Source organism: Hetaerina americana, unplaced genomic scaffold, assembly GCF_022747635.1.
Source record: "Hetaerina americana unplaced genomic scaffold, ioHetAmer1.1.p SCAF_9, whole genome shotgun sequence".
NCBI classification, from domain to species: domain Eukaryota; kingdom Metazoa; phylum Arthropoda; class Insecta; order Odonata; family Calopterygidae; genus Hetaerina; species Hetaerina americana.
Genome location: NW_027287538.1, coordinates 27,768,197 through 27,789,183, shown reverse-complemented (window position 1 = coordinate 27,789,183; position 20,987 = coordinate 27,768,197). Strand labels below are relative to the sequence as shown.

General features: G+C 36.6%; 1 protein-coding gene across 4 annotated transcripts; it reads right to left on the bottom strand.

Moving 5' to 3' along the window:
* Nucleotides 1-1,747: 1,747 nt before the first annotated feature.
* On the bottom strand, nt 1,748-19,655 carry LOC139698738 (3'(2'),5'-bisphosphate nucleotidase 1). Of its 4 annotated transcripts, none has more exons than XM_071597638.1 (7): nt 19,583-19,655; nt 18,729-18,863; nt 16,507-16,719; nt 14,970-15,018; nt 14,140-14,160; nt 4,847-5,133; nt 1,748-2,776 (listed from the first exon to the last, which is right to left on the bottom strand). In XM_071597638.1, the coding sequence occupies exons 2-7, from the start codon at nt 18,846-18,848 to the stop codon at nt 2,495-2,497; spliced, it is 972 nt and encodes a 323-aa protein (XP_071453739.1). In that variant the 5' UTR covers nt 18,849-18,863; nt 19,583-19,655; the 3' UTR covers nt 1,748-2,494. The 4 variants fall into 4 exon arrangements, with proteins under 4 accessions (XP_071453739.1, XP_071453737.1, XP_071453741.1 ...); XM_071597636.1 differs by lacking the exon at nt 19,583-19,655 and adding an exon at nt 19,182-19,297; XM_071597640.1 differs by lacking the exon at nt 19,583-19,655 and adding an exon at nt 19,166-19,264.
* Between the last annotated feature and the right edge of the window lie 1,332 nt (nt 19,656-20,987).

Below are 20,987 nucleotides of genomic sequence, written 5' to 3'. Positions count from 1 at the left end.
AATTTATTTATCAAAAAATAAAATTACTTCAATGGATTATTTTGTTATGTGATTTTTAATGACAGTTTTAGGAAGTTGAAGTCATATTATTTCAGAAAATCCATGCATCCTCAACATATCTCTACGACTTAGGTTTTTAGGGCGTGATTTCAATATACAAGACAAGTCAGTTCTTTTTAAATAACATATGAGGGCTGTCCAGAGTGTAACCTCTTGTTTTTGGTTAATGTGAGGGTCAGTACGCCTCGACCTGCAGTGGTTGCAAGGTCACATCACTTTTTGTTTGTTTACTATAGCGAGTCAAAATGAACAATTCAATTGAAATCCTGGAAAATGTGTAGTTCGTTCAATGATAAGGTTTCTACTGATAACAACTTCAGAGCTTCTGACATTCACCGGGTAATTTGTGCTCTGTACAGACCAGATGTGATGAGTGACAAGAGTTGTACATCATTGCTGTCATTCGTTTAAGAGTGAACATAAATGTCCATGATGATAACAGAAGCCGCCTGCCATCTGTGGTGAACGAAATTGCACCTGAAAATTGACGAAAACCGATGTTTTATCATATCTGAAATCTTTAAAGAGTTTTCCAGATCTGAATGACTCTCTTGCACGGAAACATGACTGAGAAGTTAAGCTACTACCATTAATTTTGTGCTCGTCTCGACAAGGAACTTCAAGTTGCTGTCATCAGTTGGCGGCGATCTCAAAAGGCAGAATTTTATGCTGAAGGAATTAGAACACAAATTCAGAGTTATGACAAACATTTAAATCTGTTTGGCGAATATGTATAAAATAGTAGAGATATGTAGTTTTAAGGTGAAAATAATAAATTTTCTGCATCTATTCAACTGTATTTTTTTAAAGCATAAAGTAGGTTACTTTCTGGACAGCCCAAATATAATCATATTTTATGGCATGTGGCACCAACCCCACAGCTAGCAAATGAATAACTTGAAGGGTGAAATGCAAAAAACATAATTTATGCACTTATTAAAAAATGCCATGACAGAGTATCCATTGATATTACCTTTGATTGTATTAAATTCTTAACAATATAGCTGCCAAGTCTTGCATTAACAAACAGATACATAAGTATTCTCCAGCTTATGAAAAGGTGCACACCAAAACTAAGAAACTAACCCAGTAACAACTTCAATTCAAAATCAACTTAACATTATTTTCTGCATGATAAATTTGTGTTGAGCTTCCAAGTTTTAAAGTAAAAGCGATGAATAAGAGAGCTCTATAAATGAATAGCCAATTAGGGTCACTGAGGTTTTGAGAGAGAAAGTACAGTCAAAAGGAAAAAATATGTTCTGATGATACCATTATAGTATGTTTTCAGTTCTGTCAACAATTGAGGTTTTCGAGGATGTTGTCATGAAAAATTAAGCGCATACCATTTATATTTTCAGTTAGTCATTGTACAGCCATAATACCAACTACTGTGGAGTTAATTATCACACACATAACGATCCCTGCTGTAAAGGAATAACTTTCGAGTAGCCTTTTAGATTCAAATGCATGTGAATGCTGAATGAAAAAAATGGATTGCATCAATAAGTTCTTGAGCTGATTTAGGAAATTTTGTTTATCAGGAATAATGTACATAATTCTCTCATCATCAGACACTACAAAAATATAATAAAAAACACCCAAAAAAATATAATACATATATATATATATATATATATATATATATATATATATATATATATGTATATAAAATCAACAAGGAAAACAAATGTGTACTCAAATTGCACACATTTTTTACGGGCCATCATATTTTCAAAAATGTTACACTTGGTACATTTTTTTGTGTGAATTCTAATATTAGAAATAATAACATTCATCTATATTTTCCAAAATAACCCATTCTTGTACATACTATTTTAAACCAGATCTTGAAATATTATTAAGCGTTTGATATCAGGAAAAATATTTGCAAGAAAATGCCATGATCTCAACATAACATAAGTGGAAGCAAGAATGCTAGGTATTGCTTTGCAGCAGTTAATCATGTTTTTCAAAGACACCTTATCCTTCCCTGGTATTGCCTAATTTTCACTGATGGTGAGCGCTCTGTCATGAAATCTAGAGTAGAATATGCAATCCTAGCTAACAACTGAGAAACAGAAACCAATACTTAATTAATTAAAAATAGCAATTTTCCACAAAAATAATTGTGGAAACACAAATTTCCACAAATTTTTGTGGAAAATTGCTATTTTTAATTAATCATGATATTCCACCATATCACGCCTGAAACGTCTCTTTTTAGAAACCTATACGTTTTGGGAAGTGATGTCTCAATAATGATTTTGGGAACCTAAGCTGCACTGGTGATAGTGCACTGTTGCAAAACTAGTGAGAAAATGTAACAATTAACATCAGTCACTCGGATTTATAAGTTTTCGCAACAATGGTGAGGGATCTTGATTCCTACGTACATAAAAAATAACCATTTGATACATTCTGCAATTCAAGACTACCGAGACGAAGTAGATGAGCCGGAGAGTAACTGACGCACAGACTCTGGAATGCGGCTGAAATACCATGAGTGATCCTCTCCTGGTGCAGTAGCCAGAACACCACGACTATTCCTGTGTTCTACTTCAGCATGGTAATGGTATGACTCCCCTTGTACCATATCTGTCAACTTTCCACCAATGGCATGCAGAATTGCTTCAGGTGCACACGTGTCCCACTTCTTACAGCCACCACTAGCAAACACATATGCATTTGCTTTCCCCTCCAATAACAGCATTACCTAACAAAAATGACACAAAAAATATGAGCTTGATACTAGTGAGGATAAACAAAAATGAGTAATTGTTCCAATTGCTCTATTTTTTTAATGTAGGCTTCTGGTTATGACAATTCTATTTGCAAGAAAAACTACATGAAATTTATTAGCATAAAAATCTCTTATGTTACAAACTGTACAATGAAGCCCTCTAAAATGAACATACATCTGAGTTTTATCCCCATAGTAATTAAATTGTATGCAAATATACCTCCCAATTTTGAACCCACCCTCCACAGGTGTTTTAGATCTGCTACTGGCCCTTCTGAGAGTTCAACGCTGAAAGTCCAGTAACTTTCAAGCCAACCAATTTGACCAAGCAAAGAAAATCAAGATTATAATAGCATGTCTGCACCCAGATAGCTAAGAGAGCGATTGACAAGATTAATGTAGATTGGCATCTGATGTAAAGCTAAATTTTGAACTCTTTCTGGGTGCTTTGCATTCAGTTGAACTGCTGCTGGTAGGACCCACCAAAAGAATTTAAAAAAACTTTTTGTCTTTCAATTTATAGCTAAGATGCTGATTTCCTTTCCATTATCTCCATTGATTTTACTTGGTGACTATTAGCCATACAAAAGAGAAATTGCTTGTTTAAGTGGGAATAAGAGTTAAGTTTTCTTTTGTGAGAAACCCAATGCCTAGAATTTACACAACAAACTTTGCTACAAACATATACTTATAAGTTGGGGAAGATTAAAAAAATATATAGATGATATTTTTGTGACCACAGGACTTCAAATTTCCTTAAAGACATTTCAATTTATCTATGCTAAAAAAACAATGCTTTTGGCTCTGCCAATGCTCAGCTTCAAAATATATATTTTGAATGAAGTGGAATTGAAATAATTAGAATAACATCTCAGATGTTCAGACAATGTGAATGGAAAAAATATTCATACTATAAGGAAGACTTCATTTCCAAGAAGATAGCATGCTCCCTGAGTTTCATGGGATATAGTATTTTGACGAGGTCCATTTGTGGTACATTTTATTGATAAACACACAAACAAGTTAATAAAATACAATCATTTCATACATGTTTATCGTGTCAGTTTTCATTAGGGGAAGGTGAAAACTCCCCAATAAGTTCAATAGCTGGAAATTTGGTCCATATAATGTACATTTTTATGCTGAAACTAGCATATTCAATTGATTGACTGTGCATCTTGATATGAGAGCCCAATAAGTATGCTTCACTGCATGGATTGCAATTCACATGGTTATGCTACTTGCAGATTAAAGATGAACCTCCATGTAATAAACATCCCCTTTTCTTGGTCTGAGCAACTTTGTAATATGGAGTTTTAACTGTGTTTACTGTTTACCAGGGAATATTTTTGTCCCCACTGTAGTCTTTTTAAGGCTAGAATATCTTTTTATAGACTTGCAGTTTATAAAAATAGTTCTCATGTCACATATTGGATATAATAGTTCCATAGGCAAATGAAATCTTCAAATTTTTAATAAAAAGACATATGAAAAACGTCAACAAAGACCTATATAATCAATAAAAAAACCATTACATCTCATTTACTTGACAATTACATATGAGTCACAAGTTAACCAAAAAAATCATTCTCACTTGAATATGCTAACAGAAGAAATGCTATTTTTATCATAAATTTCATACAAGTTTTTCCCAAAATTAAAATATCCAGTAAATTGCCATAAATGGTAATACCGTAAATATGACAACTCTTGGGTAAACTAATTGGTCGTGAAAAGCAACACCTGCAGCACTGCTTACAAAGTGGTCGCATGCACAGAATCACATGAGAGGTAATGTGATATTTCAACATTTTTCAACACCTTTTTGATCAAGGTACGTGAAAATTTCTTCATCCACTACTGAGCCTCTGTTTAGCTTCTGGATGCATGCCTCATTGAAAGACGTTTACAATCAAAGCAGCAGAATTTTAAACTTTATGATGAAATGAATATTTATGAATATTAAACCATGGTTTCACCTAACCTTCTCATCAATTTAATTGTTACTGGGGTTTTGCAGTTGAAAATTCAATGACAACTCACTTTGTGGCCAGCTCCACCCACTCGGAGCACCTCGTCTGGAGTCATGGCATCAAGGGCAGATTGAACGGTTGCATCTAAGTGTGACCTTGTGGTGGTGATCACCCTCCGGTCCTTTGGGGCAGACCCTATTGTGAAGCCTCCCCAACCACACCCAATGATGCCCCATATGGTGCGGCCCAATGGGGCACCCTCCTTGAGATAGTTATAATAAGGCTGGTGGATAACACCACCTACAGCCTTGTTACCCACTGCCACACCAATAAGCACGGTCACATGGTCCAGAAGGCCTAACAGATCACACAGAAAGCAATTAAGTTTGGACAATTTCTAAGACATGTTTCAAAGATCAGGGCATGCACAACTCATCAGAATTGCAGAGAGGTATCACTGGAAATGGCATCCAATGCCATCATATTTCTAATCTAAACAAAAATCTGCTCCTTCAGCCAAAGGCCATGCAGTGCAAAATTTGACAGGATTAGATTGAAGTGTGAAGCAGTAATTATTTATTAGAAGATGTGAGTATTTATTGAAACAAAAAATATTATATGGTCATGAGCTTAAGTTGGGCATTGACAAATGAGCATGAAAAGGACAAAAATGGCACAGAAAAGTTGACAATAATGCTATCATGAGTAAAAAAAAGTACTTCTAAGGAAGCTGCACATGACTTGCGACCAGCAGACTTTCAAACTTCTCATATGCACACTAGTATGTTAAAATGTGTGTGGGTGTGCACAGTTGTACATGTATGCATGATGATAAGTTTTAAAACTTAATAAACCATACATATGGCAATACAGAGAAGCTCAGGCATGATAAATACTAGGAAGAAATAAAAAGGGCTATAACCATATAACCATTACAACAGCCTGAATAATGATGGTGAAAGAGAAACAAATGGAATATATTTTTTGACTAAAATAAAATGTGACCAAATGGTATGTTTCACAGGAAATTTTTCCATACAAATACTATAAAAATTTTTATCAAGAACCTTTATCATCCAATAATGAACTATTTTAAGCAATTAATCTTCATTGAATTTGAAGCATAATATTTCCATATTTGTTGGAGAAAAATAGATAACAAACATCAACTTTCAGAGACATCATTTTAGCCAATAACTAAGCAAGAATTAATGTTTACTTTTGAGTGATAAATTCAAAAGACATGAGTCAGTGCAATTATGTCACACCTATTATGCATGCATGCTCATGCAAACACACACACGAAATAATTACTGCTGAAATGTCATGTGAATTTTTAAATTAAAACAAACATCTTCTCTATCACTGTAAATGGATGCATTATTGCATTAAATGAACACAAGAAAATCAGAAGACAGTTACATTCAAAGTAACTGCATCTATCAGAATTCAACAAAAGCTTTACCTATTCTGTTAAGTTGTGACAAAGGTTAGATTGCAATAACATGTGAGCCAGCACACTAAGGGTTTTTATCAGATCATCCACGTGAGGGATAATATCCCTTTGGAATGAAAGTACAATGTTGATTTTGTAACAATAACAGGTCGCTGGTTTAATAAATGGGTACATGGACTGCTGACATTTCATAAAGCTTTTTTTTCTTTCTTACTTTTATAAAATTTTTAAAAAAGTAAGTCATCATTAATAGTCTTAGTAATAAATGAAAAAGAAACACTTTGTTCCAATCCACCAATTTATAATAAATGAAAAAGAAACACTTTGTTCCAATCCACCAATTTATTACAGGTACGACTAGTTTCGACGCTACGGCGTCATCCTCAGGTACAAAGTTTAAAGTCACAATCATTGTATATATACTCTCTTCTGGAAAGGGTGGGGGAGTTGTGGGAAGAGGGGGCGGGGAGGGGAGTACGGGGGTAGGTACGAAAGTATGTGGGAGAGGGTAGGAAACACCAGGAAAAGCGTTAGTGAGTGGGGGGGATTGGAAGGTGGGTTAAGAAAGGGGAAATTAGGGGAAAGGGGAGGGGATTAGTAAGCTAGGGATTTCATTGGTCAGTATAATTTGAGTCAATGGCTAATGGGGATAAAGGTACGGGTTAGGAGTCAATGGGAGTTGGGGGGAAGGGGTTATTGGTTCTGTTTTTCTGTTATTGCTAGGGAGGCTTCCAGGAGAGGTGATACGTTTTCAAACAGAATGTCATTGAGTAAAGGATGTTTCTTCATTGTTCTCCGGATCTCCAACTCTTCCTTCTTGTCCATCCTCCTCCCTTTTTCTTCCCGATGTAGTATTTTGGGGATGAAATCGCTGGTGTGATTTTCCTCCCACAGGTGTTTGGCAAAGTGGGATTGGGCTAGGTTACACTTCTTGTAGCACCTCTTGTGTTCCTCCGCTCTTGTCCGCACCGCTCGACCACTCTGCCCGATGTACCTCGCACTGCAATCCCCGCAAACCATTTCATATATCCCACTGTTTTCCAGTGGCTCAACTTTATCTTTAGTTTTGTTTATGAAAATTTTAAGATTTTGTTTGTTATAGAAAGCAATTCTAAATTTGTCTTTCGGGAATAATTTGCTAATTTTTTCGGACGGGACACCATAATAGGGCAATTTTACCCACTTAAGTTTTTCCTTAATAGTTACCCCTGAATTGTAAAGTAGCTGTTGGGCTCTTATGGAGCGTTTCTTGCGGAGCATTTTGTCCACCATTTTTTCACTGTAGCCATTTGTAGTTGCTATAGATTTGATTTTCATCAATTCCTCGTTAAATTTTCCTATCGAGAGGGGAATATTAAGTAGTCTATTCAGTAGGAAGTGAAATGTGGATAACTTTTGGGATAAATGATGGCGGGAGTCAGCAGGAATTACATGGTCTGTAGTGGTGGTTTTGCGATATAATTGAAAATCGAATCCTTTTTCCCTTTTAGTCACTGTAACGTCAAGAAAACTTAGTTTTCCTTCATTTTCTTTTTCACACGTAAACTTAATATTATTACACTGAGAATTTAAAACCGACAAAAAACTGTGCAGTTGTCTTACAGTGCCAGTCCATATTGCAAAGATGTCATCCACGTAGCGGACCCAGAAGTAAATGTTTTTTGTGTTAACTGAACTATTCGTAAACAATTTTTGTTCGAACTCGTCCATGAAAAGGTCGGCTAGGAGCGGTGACAAAGGTGACCCCATGGCTAAACCTTCCGTTTGTCTAAAATAATCACCATTAAATTTAAAATAGTTTTGCTCCACACACACTTTGGCAAGGGTCACTAGGTCACTGACGACGTTTGTGTCCGTCACTGTATTTGATAAAACTTTCTTTGCCACATTGACTGCTTCCATCGCCGGGATGTTGGTAAAGAGGTTCACCACATCAAAAGACACTAAAAAATATTTGGTGGTGGGGGGTTTTATTTTGGAAAGTTGTTCACAAAAAGCCACAGTATTCTTCACTCCATATCTTGGCTGGAAATTAGTCAACTCTCTAAATCTAGAATTCAGCACCGCCGCGAGTTTTCTGGAAGGAGAATTCACACTGGAGATGACTGGTCGGATAGGAATGTTTAATTTATGCAATTTAGGGAGGCCGAAAAAGTTGGGAGCTCTTGGATTCATAGTAGTTGCTTTGTAAATTTCGCTGGACTTTAGAAAAGTTGGAGTGGAGGAAAGCGATTTTTTCACAATTTCCTGGAATTTTTTAGTGGGGTCCGATGAAAGCTTTACTATCTTGTTATTCTTAATGAAGTCGTAACATTTATCCGTGTAGTCCTCTCTCTTCATCACTACCATTGCGTTCCCCTTGTCCGCCTTTTCAATGATTAAATTGTTCTCTCTCAATCGCTTCTGAATCGCTTCGCCATCATTTATCCCAAAAGTTATCCACATTTCACTTCCTACTGAATAGACTACTTAATATTCCCCTCTCGATAGGAAAATTTAACGAGGAATTGATGAAAATCAAATCTATAGCAACTACAAATGGCTACAGTGAAAAAATGGTGGACAAAATGCTCCGCAAGAAACGCTCCATAAGAGCCCAACAGCTACTTTACAATTCAGGGGTAACTATTAAGGAAAAACTTAAGTGGGTAAAATTGCCCTATTATGGTGTCCCGTCCGAAAAAATTAGCAAATTATTCCCGAAAGACAAATTTAGAATTGCTTTCTATAACAAACAAAATCTTAAAATTTTCATAAACAAAACTAAAGATAAAGTTGAGCCACTGGAAAACAGTGGGATATATGAAATGGTTTGCGGGGGATTGCAGTGCGAGGTACATCGGGCAGAGTGGTCGAGCGGTGCGGACAAGAGCGGAGGAACACAAGAGGTGCTACAAGAAGTGTAACCTAGCCCAATCCCACTTTGCCAAACACCTGTGGGAGGAAAATCACACCAGCGATTTCATCCCCAAAATACTACATCGGGAAGAAAAAGGGAGGAGGATGGACAAGAAGGAAGAGTTGGAGATCCGGAGAACAATGAAGAAACATCCTTTACTCAATGACATTCTGTTTGAAAACGTATCACCTCTCCTGGAAGCCTCCCTAGCAATAACAGAAAAACAGAACCAATAACCCCTTCCCCCCAACTCCCATTGACTCCTAACCCGTACCTTTATCCCCATTAGCCATTGACTCAAATTATACTGACCAATGAAATCCCTAGCTTACTAATCCCCTCCCCTTTCCCCTAATTTCCCCTTTCTTAACCCACCTTCCAATCCCCCCCACTCACTAACGCTTTTCCTGGTGTTTCCTACCCTCTCCCACATACTTTCGTACCTACCCCCGTACTCCCCCTCCCCGCCCCCTCTTCCCACAACTCCCCCACCCTTTCCAGAAGAGAGTATATATACAATGATTGTGACTTTAAACTTTGTACCTGAGGATGACGCCGTAGCGTCGAAACTAGTCGTACCTGTAATAAATTGGTGGATTGGAACAAAGTGTTTCTTTTTCATTTATTATAAATTGGTGGATTGGAACAAAGTGTTTCTTTTTCATTTATTAAAATGAACTTCCACAAAGTTGAGGCTGAAACTATTGAACTAATTAAGAACGCAAGTATAGCGAAAAAGGCCAAATTATACCGGACTGTGACAATTAAATCCAGGATAGCGTCGTTAAACATCTACTTCAACAGTAGATGTCTCGCCTTAGGATGTGTCCCGAACTACGTCAACGTGAAGACCAACAGCAGATCGACAAGAGGACGTCATGCAGTCCAGGAAGCGCAACGCATATGGGTTAAGAAGGAACTCCAAGGATGGTACGCAAAAAGGAACAGCATGGAAGAATACAGGTTCCTACTCACAAGGGAACTGTGGCGGGACCTTCACTGGACGGAATGGACCTTATTAGACGACTATGTACGAGAAAAGAGCAGTGTGATAGCACGTAAAAAGAGGTTAGTCATCAATGATAAACTTAAGCGCTTGCAAGAGAAAAAATTGGTTTCCCATCAGGAACCTCAAAGGGGGAACGCTCCCATAACCTTCCACGACAGAGTGATCAATCTTTCGGACGTAGTGTTCGACACGAAAGAAATAGCCCTACTGGAAAAAGGACTCAAGTTTGTACCCAGTACTCCAGTCGGAGCAAAGGAGGTCGAGAATCTGGCACTAGACTGTGATGTGTCCTTGGAGAAACGGGATATTGGTTTGAAAACTATAATCGCTCAAAAACTCCCTAGCTTACTAAAAGTCCCAACGAGAACCGAGTCGGGGGGAGCGCAAAGTTATTAGTTCTATTCAGAAGCGATTGAGAGAGAACAATTTAATCATTGAAAAGGCGGACAAGGGGAACGCAATGGTAGTGATGAAGAGAGAGGACTACACGGATAAATGTTACGACTTCATTAAGAATAACAAGATAGTAAAGCTTTCATCGGACCCCACTAAAAAATTCCAGGAAATTGTGAAAAAAATCGCTTTCCTCCACTCCAACTTTTCCAAAGTCCAGCGAAATTTACAAAGCAACTACTATGAATCCAAGAGCTCCCAACTTTTTTCGGCCTCCCTAAATTGCATAAATTAAACATTCCTATCCGACCAGTCATCTCCAGTGTGAATTCTCCTTCCAGAAAACTCGCGGCGGTGCTGAATTCTAGATTTAGAGAGTTGACTAATTTCCAGCCAAGATATGGAGTGAAGAATACTGTGGCTTTTTGTGAACAACTTTCCAAAATAAAACCCCCCACCACCAAATATTTTTTAGTGTCTTTTGATGTGGTGAACCTCTTTACCAACATCCCGGCGATGGAAGCAGTCAATGTGGCAAAGAAAGTTTTATCAAATACAGTGACGGACACAAACGTCGTCAGTGACCTAGTGACCCTTGCCAAAGTGTGTGTGGAGCAATACTATTTTAAATTTAATGGTGATTATTTTAGACAAACGGAAGGTTTAGCCATGGGGTCACCTTTGTCACCGCTCCTAGCCGACCTTTTCATGGACGAGTTCGAACAAAAATTGTTTACGAATAGTTCAGTTAACACAAAAAACATTTACTTCTGGGTCCGCTACGTGGATGACATCTTTGCAATATGGACTGGCACTGTAAGACAACTGCACAGTTTTTTGTCGGTTTTAAATTCTCAGTGTAATAATATTAAGTTTACGTGTGAAAAAGAAAATGAAGGAAAACTAAGTTTTCTTGACGTTACAGTGACTAAAAGGGAAAAAGGATTCGATTTTCAATTATATCGCAAAACCACCACTACAGACCATGTAATTCCTGCTGACTTCCCGCCATCATTTATCCCAAAAGTTATCCACATTTCACTTCCTACTGAATAGACTACTTAATATTCCCCTCTCGATAGGAAAATTTAACGAGGAATTGATGAAAATCAAATCTATAGCAACTACAAATGGCTACAGTGAAAAAATGGTGGACAAAATGCTCCGCAAGAAACGCTCCATAAGAGCCCAACAGCTACTTTACAATTCAGGGGTAACTATTAAGGAAAAACTTAAGTGGGTAAAATTGCCCTATTATGGTGTCCCGTCCGAAAAAATTAGCAAATTATTCCCGAAAGACAAATTTAGAATTGCTTTCTATAACAAACAAAATCTTAAAATTTTCATAAACAAAACTAAAGATAAAGTTGAGCCACTGGAAAACAGTGGGATATATGAAATGGTTTGCGGGGATTGCAGTGCGAGGTACATCGGGCAGAGTGGTCGAGCGGTGCGGACAAGAGCGGAGGAACACAAGAGGTGCTACAAGAAGTGTAACCTAGCCCAATCCCACTTTGCCAAACACCTGTGGGAGGAAAATCACACCAGCGATTTCATCCCCAAAATACTACATCGGGAAGAAAAAGGGAGGAGGATGGACAAGAAGGAAGAGTTGGAGATCCGGAGAACAATGAAGAAACATCCTTTACTCAATGACATTCTGTTTGAAAACGTATCACCTCTCCTGGAAGCCTCCCTAGCAATAACAGAAAAACAGAACCAATAACCCCTTCCCCCCAACTCCCATTGACTCCTAACCCGTACCTTTATCCCCATTAGCCATTGACTCAAATTATACTGACCAATGAAATCCCTAGCTTACTAATCCCCTCCCCTTTCCCCTAATTTCCCCTTTCTTAACCCACCTTCCAATCCCCCCCACTCACTAACGCTTTTCCTGGTGTTTCCTACCCTCTCCCACATACTTTCGTACCTACCCCCGTACTCCCCTCCCCGCCCCCTCTTCCCACAACTCCCCCACCCTTTCCAGAAGAGAGTATATATACAATGATTGTGACTTTAAACTTTGTACCTGAGGATGACGCCGTAGCGTCGAAACTAGTCGTACCTGTAATAAATTGGTGGATTGGAACAAAGTGTTTCTTTTTCATTTATTATAAATTGGTGGATTGGAACAAAGTGTTTCTTTTTCATTTATTAAAATGAACTTCCACAAAGTTGAGGCTGAAACTATTGAACTAGTCTTAGTAATCTTTAAATAAAGAAATCTTACTTAAAAAAAAGTAAGTAATCTACCAGTTAAGGTAGGTTTTGGATGGCTACGACGCAACTACCAAATAAACACTTGGTGACCCCTAACAAAACAAAATCCAGCAACCAACTCTACATCAAGTCCTTCTTCATCTCTGTGTACTTCCTTCCACCCTTCATCCCGTCCAACATGCCTATCCTGTTCCTGCCCTTTCTTTGCTTGCCTAACATTCACCCCTCTATTACAAGTTTTCAGCATCCCACTGCCGATCAATACGCCCTTCATCCACTTTTCCAGTCTCCATAGGATTTCTCCCCACAAACCCTTCTCTTCGCCCACCATACCAAGTACTTCCTCATTTGTTTTCTTCTCTGTCCATTTCACCTTCTCCATTCTTCTCCACACCCACATTTCAAAAAGCCTCCAATCTAAATCTATCCTCCTCCTTCAGTGACCACGTTTCCGCGCTGTACATAGCTACGCTGCATATCAAAGTTTTTACGAGTCTTTTCTTAATATCCTTACTCAACGTCACTGTCATAAACTCCCACCTCCTTCTGAAAGCCTCCTTGCCTAGTGCAATTTTTCTCCTTACGTCCCTATTACTTAGACCATGTTGGTTCAAAACCCTTCCAAGATACTTGTTAAGTGCTCTATTTGTTTCCCTCCTATGTTAATGTTTAGCTTAGACTTTTTCTTTCTGGAAAATTCCATACCCTTTGTTTTATCAATTTGGCGGACTGACAAACTAAAGCTTGGTCATCGCCAAACATAACTGATTTTACAAATTTCCCTCAGACCTTCATTCCTACCTCCAGTTCTTCCCATGCCTGTTTAATCATCCTCCATATACTTTGAACAGCACCAGTGATTATGGGCAACCCTGCCTTACACCTCTTCCTAACACTAGCATAGGAATAAGTTAGTAAATAAATGAGTATTGAAACATGTAATAAAAAGTAGGATTTTCAAGACTGGTTGTCACGAAGGATTTCTAATGAATAAATAATGTAGAAGGATAACTTCAGAGGAATAATGTGATTTACAGAACAAGATTAGTTGCAATGCAATCCTTGGAACTACCCACATTAGATCCTGATGACAATGACTGCAATATGTACGGACTTAAGAATAAATCCTCCTATTCAAGATTCAGTATCCTAAAAAAGCTTACTTATTTGGCAAATCTAAGAGCTCAACAAGTTTTAGGGATTTTGTGATGTTACACAAACACTTGTTAAAGTCATTAGAGTGATCTTAATTCATAAACTCTACAATTATTTATAACCAAGGGCAGAGTAATCATTGTTAGGTGGGTTGATGCAAAATCAAATCTGGTAAAGGATTTTCAGAAAAAATCGGATGTGATGTAATTAATAAAGTTCACTGCTTACTTGTCACTTTAGAGATCCAAGCTTTCAGAGACCGGCAAATTGGAGAAAAGAGAAAGATTCACATAAATGTGAATTGAATGTTAATTGAAATGTCATGCAAAATTCACAAGAACTACTTCCTGTGACAAAAGTTCTGTGAAGTATTTTTTAATAGGTCAGAAAGATCGGCTCTGTAGAAGGAACACGATTTCTAACAATTCAGAGAGTGGATCACTTACAAATTGATCGAAAATATTTTCAATATATCCTCGATACAGTGATGGCCAAACAATTTCCATCCCTGGGGGAGGCAAATGTCCATCAAAGTATGTTCATTGGATTGCAAAATCTTTCATCTATGTTCAATGAGTTCAACTAATCAATGTCCATATAAATAGGATATACCAACCATAAAAGATGGATCCAGGCATCAACTTATGAAGCATGATAGGAGAAAAAAATTATACTTTTTGAAACTAATTTATTACCAAAATGATGTACACTTTGGAAGGATATCAGCAAAAATAGTAAGACGAAGAATGTTAAGGTAATGGGCAGATATGTTTTCTTTTGATCGTGAATGGCCTTTTATTTTGCCACCATAAAAAATCTCCCCTGAAAACATAGATTTCTGCCCAAATAAAAAGTGAAATTTGGAAAGCCTTTTTCCATCTGAAATGTGGTTGTTTAAAAAATTCAAATCATTGGTTTTACGGTAAGGTAGCACATTGAAAATATGAAAGTCAATACATTGAAAATCTTAATTTAGGTAGGAAATAAATTTTGGAAACATAATTCACCGTAAGTACTGATTTGACAGAAATGTAAAAATTTAATCACAGAAAAGTTACCTTGGGTGTATTCAGAAGTTCCATCAAGGGGATCAACCCAGATTACCAACTGGAAGAAAGGAAATTGATTATTAGAGCAGCCATATCTTTTTCTTTCAGCTTGTTGTGTATATTACCCACACAACATTAGCATGAAACATGTCTCAATACATTCAAATAAGGAGAACTTTTCCACACTTTCAGACACCAACAAAAAGAACTGAACATTACTTTAACGTGGATCATGTTTTCTTTTATCCATACAATGATCAGGCAATAAACCACACCAACAATCAAGGAAAATTATATCATGACTAAGGATTGAAATCAGGGGGATTGATTTACCATTATTTGATGAGGAAAGAGGACAATGGATGATAAGATATTTCTAGTATATGCAAGTCAACTTACCTATAAAATATAATTAGCTACCATAAACGGTTTAAGCAATGAATATGAATCTTTTTCAGAGAACTAAATTCACCTAGCAAATTGATGATGATTTGTTATGACACGTAGGTACCTATATAAAATGTGTGATTTTGAGAATTACTGATGGCAGAGATCTGCTAAATCATCAGTCAACTGATTATGTACAATGGTGGGCAACCCCAAAGGAAAACTTATATTTAAAAGGTATTTATATAATATTAAAGATATATTATATAAAAGATTTTTAGCGTGTGAGACAGCCCAATGAATATCAAGTTGTTCTTAAAACCCAACTTACACCCAGAGACATACATATATTTGCTTAGTAGTCTCCTAGTTGTAAAAAAGGAAACTTCTGTTGTTGTCAGAATTAAAGTTGAGAATTGCTATTTTGTAAGATGTGTACGTAATAATAAGGATTTGAATTTAATCCTAATTCAAAGAAGCTACTAAAGACACAATCCTTGATTTTATTCAATCATACACAAAAAAATGTTCTATAAGGGAAGGTCAGAATATTAAAATATGACTAATAGCAACACCTAGAAATATTGTATCCATACGTAGTATGAATACAATTAATGGAAGCTGAAATGAATGCATTAATAGAATCAATGGTTCAGTGTGTTGAATTTTTTCACTTTAAATTTGATGAATAGTTCAAAGTCCATCAAGTGTCCACAGACTTTTTTAGAAGGCTTCAATAATTACATAAGAAAAGATACAGAAATGTATGAAGAATAATTAAGTATGGAGGTTGTTTCTCTAAACAGAATTTTCAAAAACTGTGGATCTTGAAATTCTATCTACACACAGTTCTGATAGGTAAGACATGAAGTCACAAGTGAAAATACTACCTGCAGAAAAGTCATAATTTCATGAATTATTTGGTCCTGGTTCTTAAACTTCACAAATTATTAATCAAAATATATTTATTTCCCAAAAGTAATAATCCATCCAATCAGGTCATTTAGAGCAACACATTATGCCAAGGAGAAATCTCTGGCCAGTGAAAAGAACCATTCTTGTAACTCCTTCATATCCTAAAAGGCTAAGAGACAATTTGGTACAAATTATCAAGAATTCCACCCTTCTTAAATTAAAACAAGTTGTTTAAAAATCTCACCTCATCTTCCTTAACAGATTTCAGGTTATCAGGACACTTCAATGCCAAAACACTTGGGTCACTGTCGGTGACATTCCAGTCAGAGGGAACATCACTGGAAACACTATCACCCTCCTCGCCAATTATTTTGACTCCTGGAAACTGTGAGCTCAGAGATGCAATTATGGAGCATTGAGCAGATCTGTCAGCTTCTGTCTGCAGGTCATTCTTCCCCTGACAAAGTAAACAAGAAGTTCTTTTACCCTCTTGTAATTGTAGTGGAGCAGAGGGGACTAGGAAGTATTAATTACACTAACTCATGAATTTCATGCATAGCCTTAGTGACCAAAAAATAAACAAATTTTAGCGATAAGTATAACAATTGAGGGTTGAAAAAATACAGTGTAATTTGAACAGATGACCATATGTATAATCGATTCTGAAAACCAATTTACAAAGAAATAGGATTCAAAATATACATATTGCAATGATTTCAGACCATCTAAAAGCAATATTTTGTTCAGAACAGAAAATTGTGCATATTTTTTAAAATAGTGATAAAACAGTAAAATAAAACACCAATCCCTTGAAGAGCTACCAGGAATGTACACTCTAACAAGAATGTACACTTAGGGTGTCTACTCTCCATTCATCAAGATATTTCCCGTGATTTCCAAGTTTCCAATTCTCCAGGGGGTTTTGTAAATGATACATGATGACAAGAATGCCAATAACGGTAATAAAAACCCCACACATCTAGAGAGAGCCTAAAAAATTTTAAAGCACAGGACCAAGAGATACAGTATTTTTTTATAGATTGGCCAAACTAAAGAAGCCACTCAAAGGTTTTATGAAACATTACTTAAGGGAAGAAGAACACAGGAAAATGGTTGGCAACTACTGTAAACCATGACTTTCCAGCAATGAGGGCATGTGGAGAAAAAGAATATGAACACAATCAAACTCTTTCACTACCATACATGAGTTTCTCAAGAAATACTCAACTTAATCTTCATTGTCAATGTTTCAGAGACGATAATTTCAAGCACTCCAACTACAGAGGCTATTTTAATGCTGTCTTTTTTTATTATTTTAACTGAGACTTGCACAGGATTCATAACTAGGCATGATTTGAATCCGAGGCTTTGCCGGAAGGCAAGTGAATTGTATAGGAATTAACCAACCCAGTAGATTTAACATTACCAACTCACGAGGAAATTGTAAACTGGGTCAAAAACATTGTAGTGAAATGGGTTTCCCAACTAAGATACATATATACTTACACTTTTTAGGTATCATGGAGCCTAGGAAAAGCCATATTTTATGAACTATGGGACCTACACGTTTCAATATTTAAGATAAAGACTAGAACCGTCCACCTTCTGCTTGCAATTTGTAAAATGCATTTCAAATCCTTTGACTCATCAGGCGTATTCATTGTGTCATCATTTTCAGTCATGGGGAGGGCGTTACCTTCAATTACCGGCAAAGCATTGCATTTCAAATAAAAAATTGGATAGAAATTCTATGGTTTCCTTGAATTTTAAGACTAGATGAGGATTTTTGATTAAGGTAAAAATGCATAATAACAATACCATGGTAAAAATAATGAACAAGATGCCAAAGTTCGTTAATGGAAAAACAAAACAAAATTCGAGTTCCAAATTGGATGAGAAACTCAGCAGCTAACATGTCCCACAAAAAGAATCATACCAAGTATGAGCCATAACTTTAAAAATTAAAAACATCCCCGGTTCTCCAACTAAAGCAGTACGCTAAAATGAGTGATAGTGGTAATTGAGTGACAGTGGAACAGCAATAATTGAATAAATGTTTGTGCATCTCTGCAGATTTTTAACATGTTTCCTCCAAATTTGAAAGCATCTCCCTCAAATGTCATCAAGCGTAATCTTAAAGTATATTTCTTTGTCAAAACTTTGTACTCTGCGGACGAAAATTGTGCATTGTGTAAAGAAAATCTAAAATGATGTTTTGTTAAATGTCCCTACGTAATGTAAATAACCCTTTTAAATGTGATGCATACCAAAATATTGACTCATATTTTATGTTTTTATGACGAAACCATGCTGAACCGGTCTATTGTGAATAAAACAAATAATTTTACATAAAAGTAACCTTTATAAAAATGAATGAACACCGTTAAGTGATGAAGGAAAATTCGAGATCACCTATATTGTTAGTATACATACAACACCCATCACAGTAATTCTAATTAATAATACCTTTTCTACTATCCCTAAGTCTCCTTTGCTCATAATATCTCGGATTATTTCGCCAGCACGGTTAGCCACAACAACGGATGTCGCAACGACTCGAAGAATCAGCGGAGAAGTCGATGCCATTTTCAAACTTGTTAACTAAAAAAGAACAAAAGGCCCAGGTTTAGCAGAATTGATGCAATAAAAAGTTTCACGGCGACTTGAAAATCGCCAAAACGAAGATTCGATCATACTATTTTCTGTGACTTTCAAGTTTATCACTCGATTTAATATGAAGTTCTAGCATCCATCCGACAGCAGTTCGCATGGAATCTGGTTCTTAGCCAAGTTTAAGCCGTACTTCTATTAAATCACTTAGATATTAGACCAATAATATATCAAGATATAGAAACTATCTATTGTGACACGTAGTTAAGCGAAATAAATTATACAATATATACATTATCTAAAATTCACCGTGATATTTGGACTCATACAAAACTTCACTTCTAACACAGAGCAAAAGTTTCCTTGCTGACGTTATCTCTAATGCGGGTGAACAATTACTTCCGGGTCATTAAAAAAACGACTGATTTGGTTTCAAGGATAACATTCAACGAATAGAGAGCGGCTAATTTAACAAGCAAAAAACATGGCATCTGGAACACTACAAAAGTCAAAACTACTAGCTTTCATGTAACGCTAGTACTACAGCAAATAAATTAAAAGACAAACTAATTGCTCGAATGAGTGATTCCGGTTTTTAACGCTGACTCTTGAATCTGTCGTGCGATAAAACTTTGTTTTTCATGTTTAGAAAAAAGAACAAAGATAGAAATGCAACATTATGATTCAAAATGTAACTTTATTTTCAGTACCTATCACAGACTGACAGTAAGCAATTACTTCATGAAGCAGAAGTTTCTTAAACCAGTTTATACACAAAGAGAATGGCGCTTTTCCATTGTTTGGTACTTGTAGTACACGTTCAATGCGGTAGGTAGCGTGAAATATTGCGCAGAATAGTACCACATGCCTTCTAGTTGGCGCGAGTTTGAACCTTGCATGCAATATTACTTATTACTAATGCATAACTTGATGGTATCAGAAAGAGCTATATACACGATCAAGTGATGGGTATGAATTTTATGTCATATATCTCTTTTTACTAGCACATAATAACAACAAAACACCCTAAATTAAAGAACAAAATTGATGTTAAACGACTTGGTCTGAGTATTCATGAGTATTCTTGTTTCATAACCAAGGTAACGTGATATTGTGTTTATAAAATCCTACTCAAATAATGGAAGATAGATGAACTATTCTGGGTGCTAACAGAGCAAAGTACTGCCTTAAGAGCTTTTAAAAATACTAATTGAACTTGGCCCACGGAGAGCTTGCCCACGACACCTTAGCGGCCGGTGATGCTATGGACTTTTCCGTCACACCAGCATAAACAATTTTGTAAGAAGTAACTAAGTAAATCTCCTAAACCACTGCAATTATCGCACTACATTGGACTTAATATACTCAGTTTTACTCCCTGTAATCACTACCAATGGCAATACCGATATTAATTACATAGTATATGGCATACGGCCCTAGAAAGATAACTAAACTTTGCCCAAGTGGTAAGTCGTATTTGATAGCACAAGGCAAACTTTTGAGACAACATCTCCTGAACTAGAACATCTTTTTTCTTAAAATTATGCTTACATTCAAAGCACACCTTCTTCTGTCTTAAGGCCCACGCTTACCCCATGCCCATTGCCTAGTTTAAGATTCAGGGCTAACTATTCGTCACCAGAGTCGTCATTTCACACAAAAAGTCAGAAAGTACTTAACAATATCTCCTAAACTGGAACGTTTTTTTCTTACATTTTGGCGGAATGCTTATGGTGATTTGTGGTGAATTATCCGAGTGTTAGTTAAAGAATTAAATTTCATTAGTAAACTCACGAGAGTATCTGAACTGAGCGGCACATATATTTACAGCAGCCACATATAGATTTTACGACAGTATAAAAAAAAGCTCATGGAACTAGTCTCAATACATTTTAAAGGTTTAACTACACTAACTGGTCACCTAGTTACCAGATCAATCAATACAGGTACTCAGGTGTTGTTAGAGTCGGCGACTTTGTGGGGGGACGTTAGCTCCTGCATTCCTAATAGCAAATCATGAGGCAAGGACCATTGAAATGGCCATATTGCCCCTCCCCCACTTACAATCGAAATTTAATCCCTTTATTTTTGCTAAGCCAATAAAATCATCCCCAA

Bases quoted from the DNA above. Each gene is read 5' to 3' on its own strand.
- LOC139698738 (XM_071597636.1), bottom strand. The intron at 5,134-14,139 runs GTAAGCAGTGAA...GTGATCTGTTAG, and splicing joins TTGGATCTCTAAAGTGACAA to GCCTTCTGGACCATGTGACC. The intron at 2,777-4,846 runs GTGAGTTGTCAT...CATTTTTGTTAG, and splicing joins TGGGTGGAGCTGGCCACAAA to GTAATGCTGTTATTGGAGGG.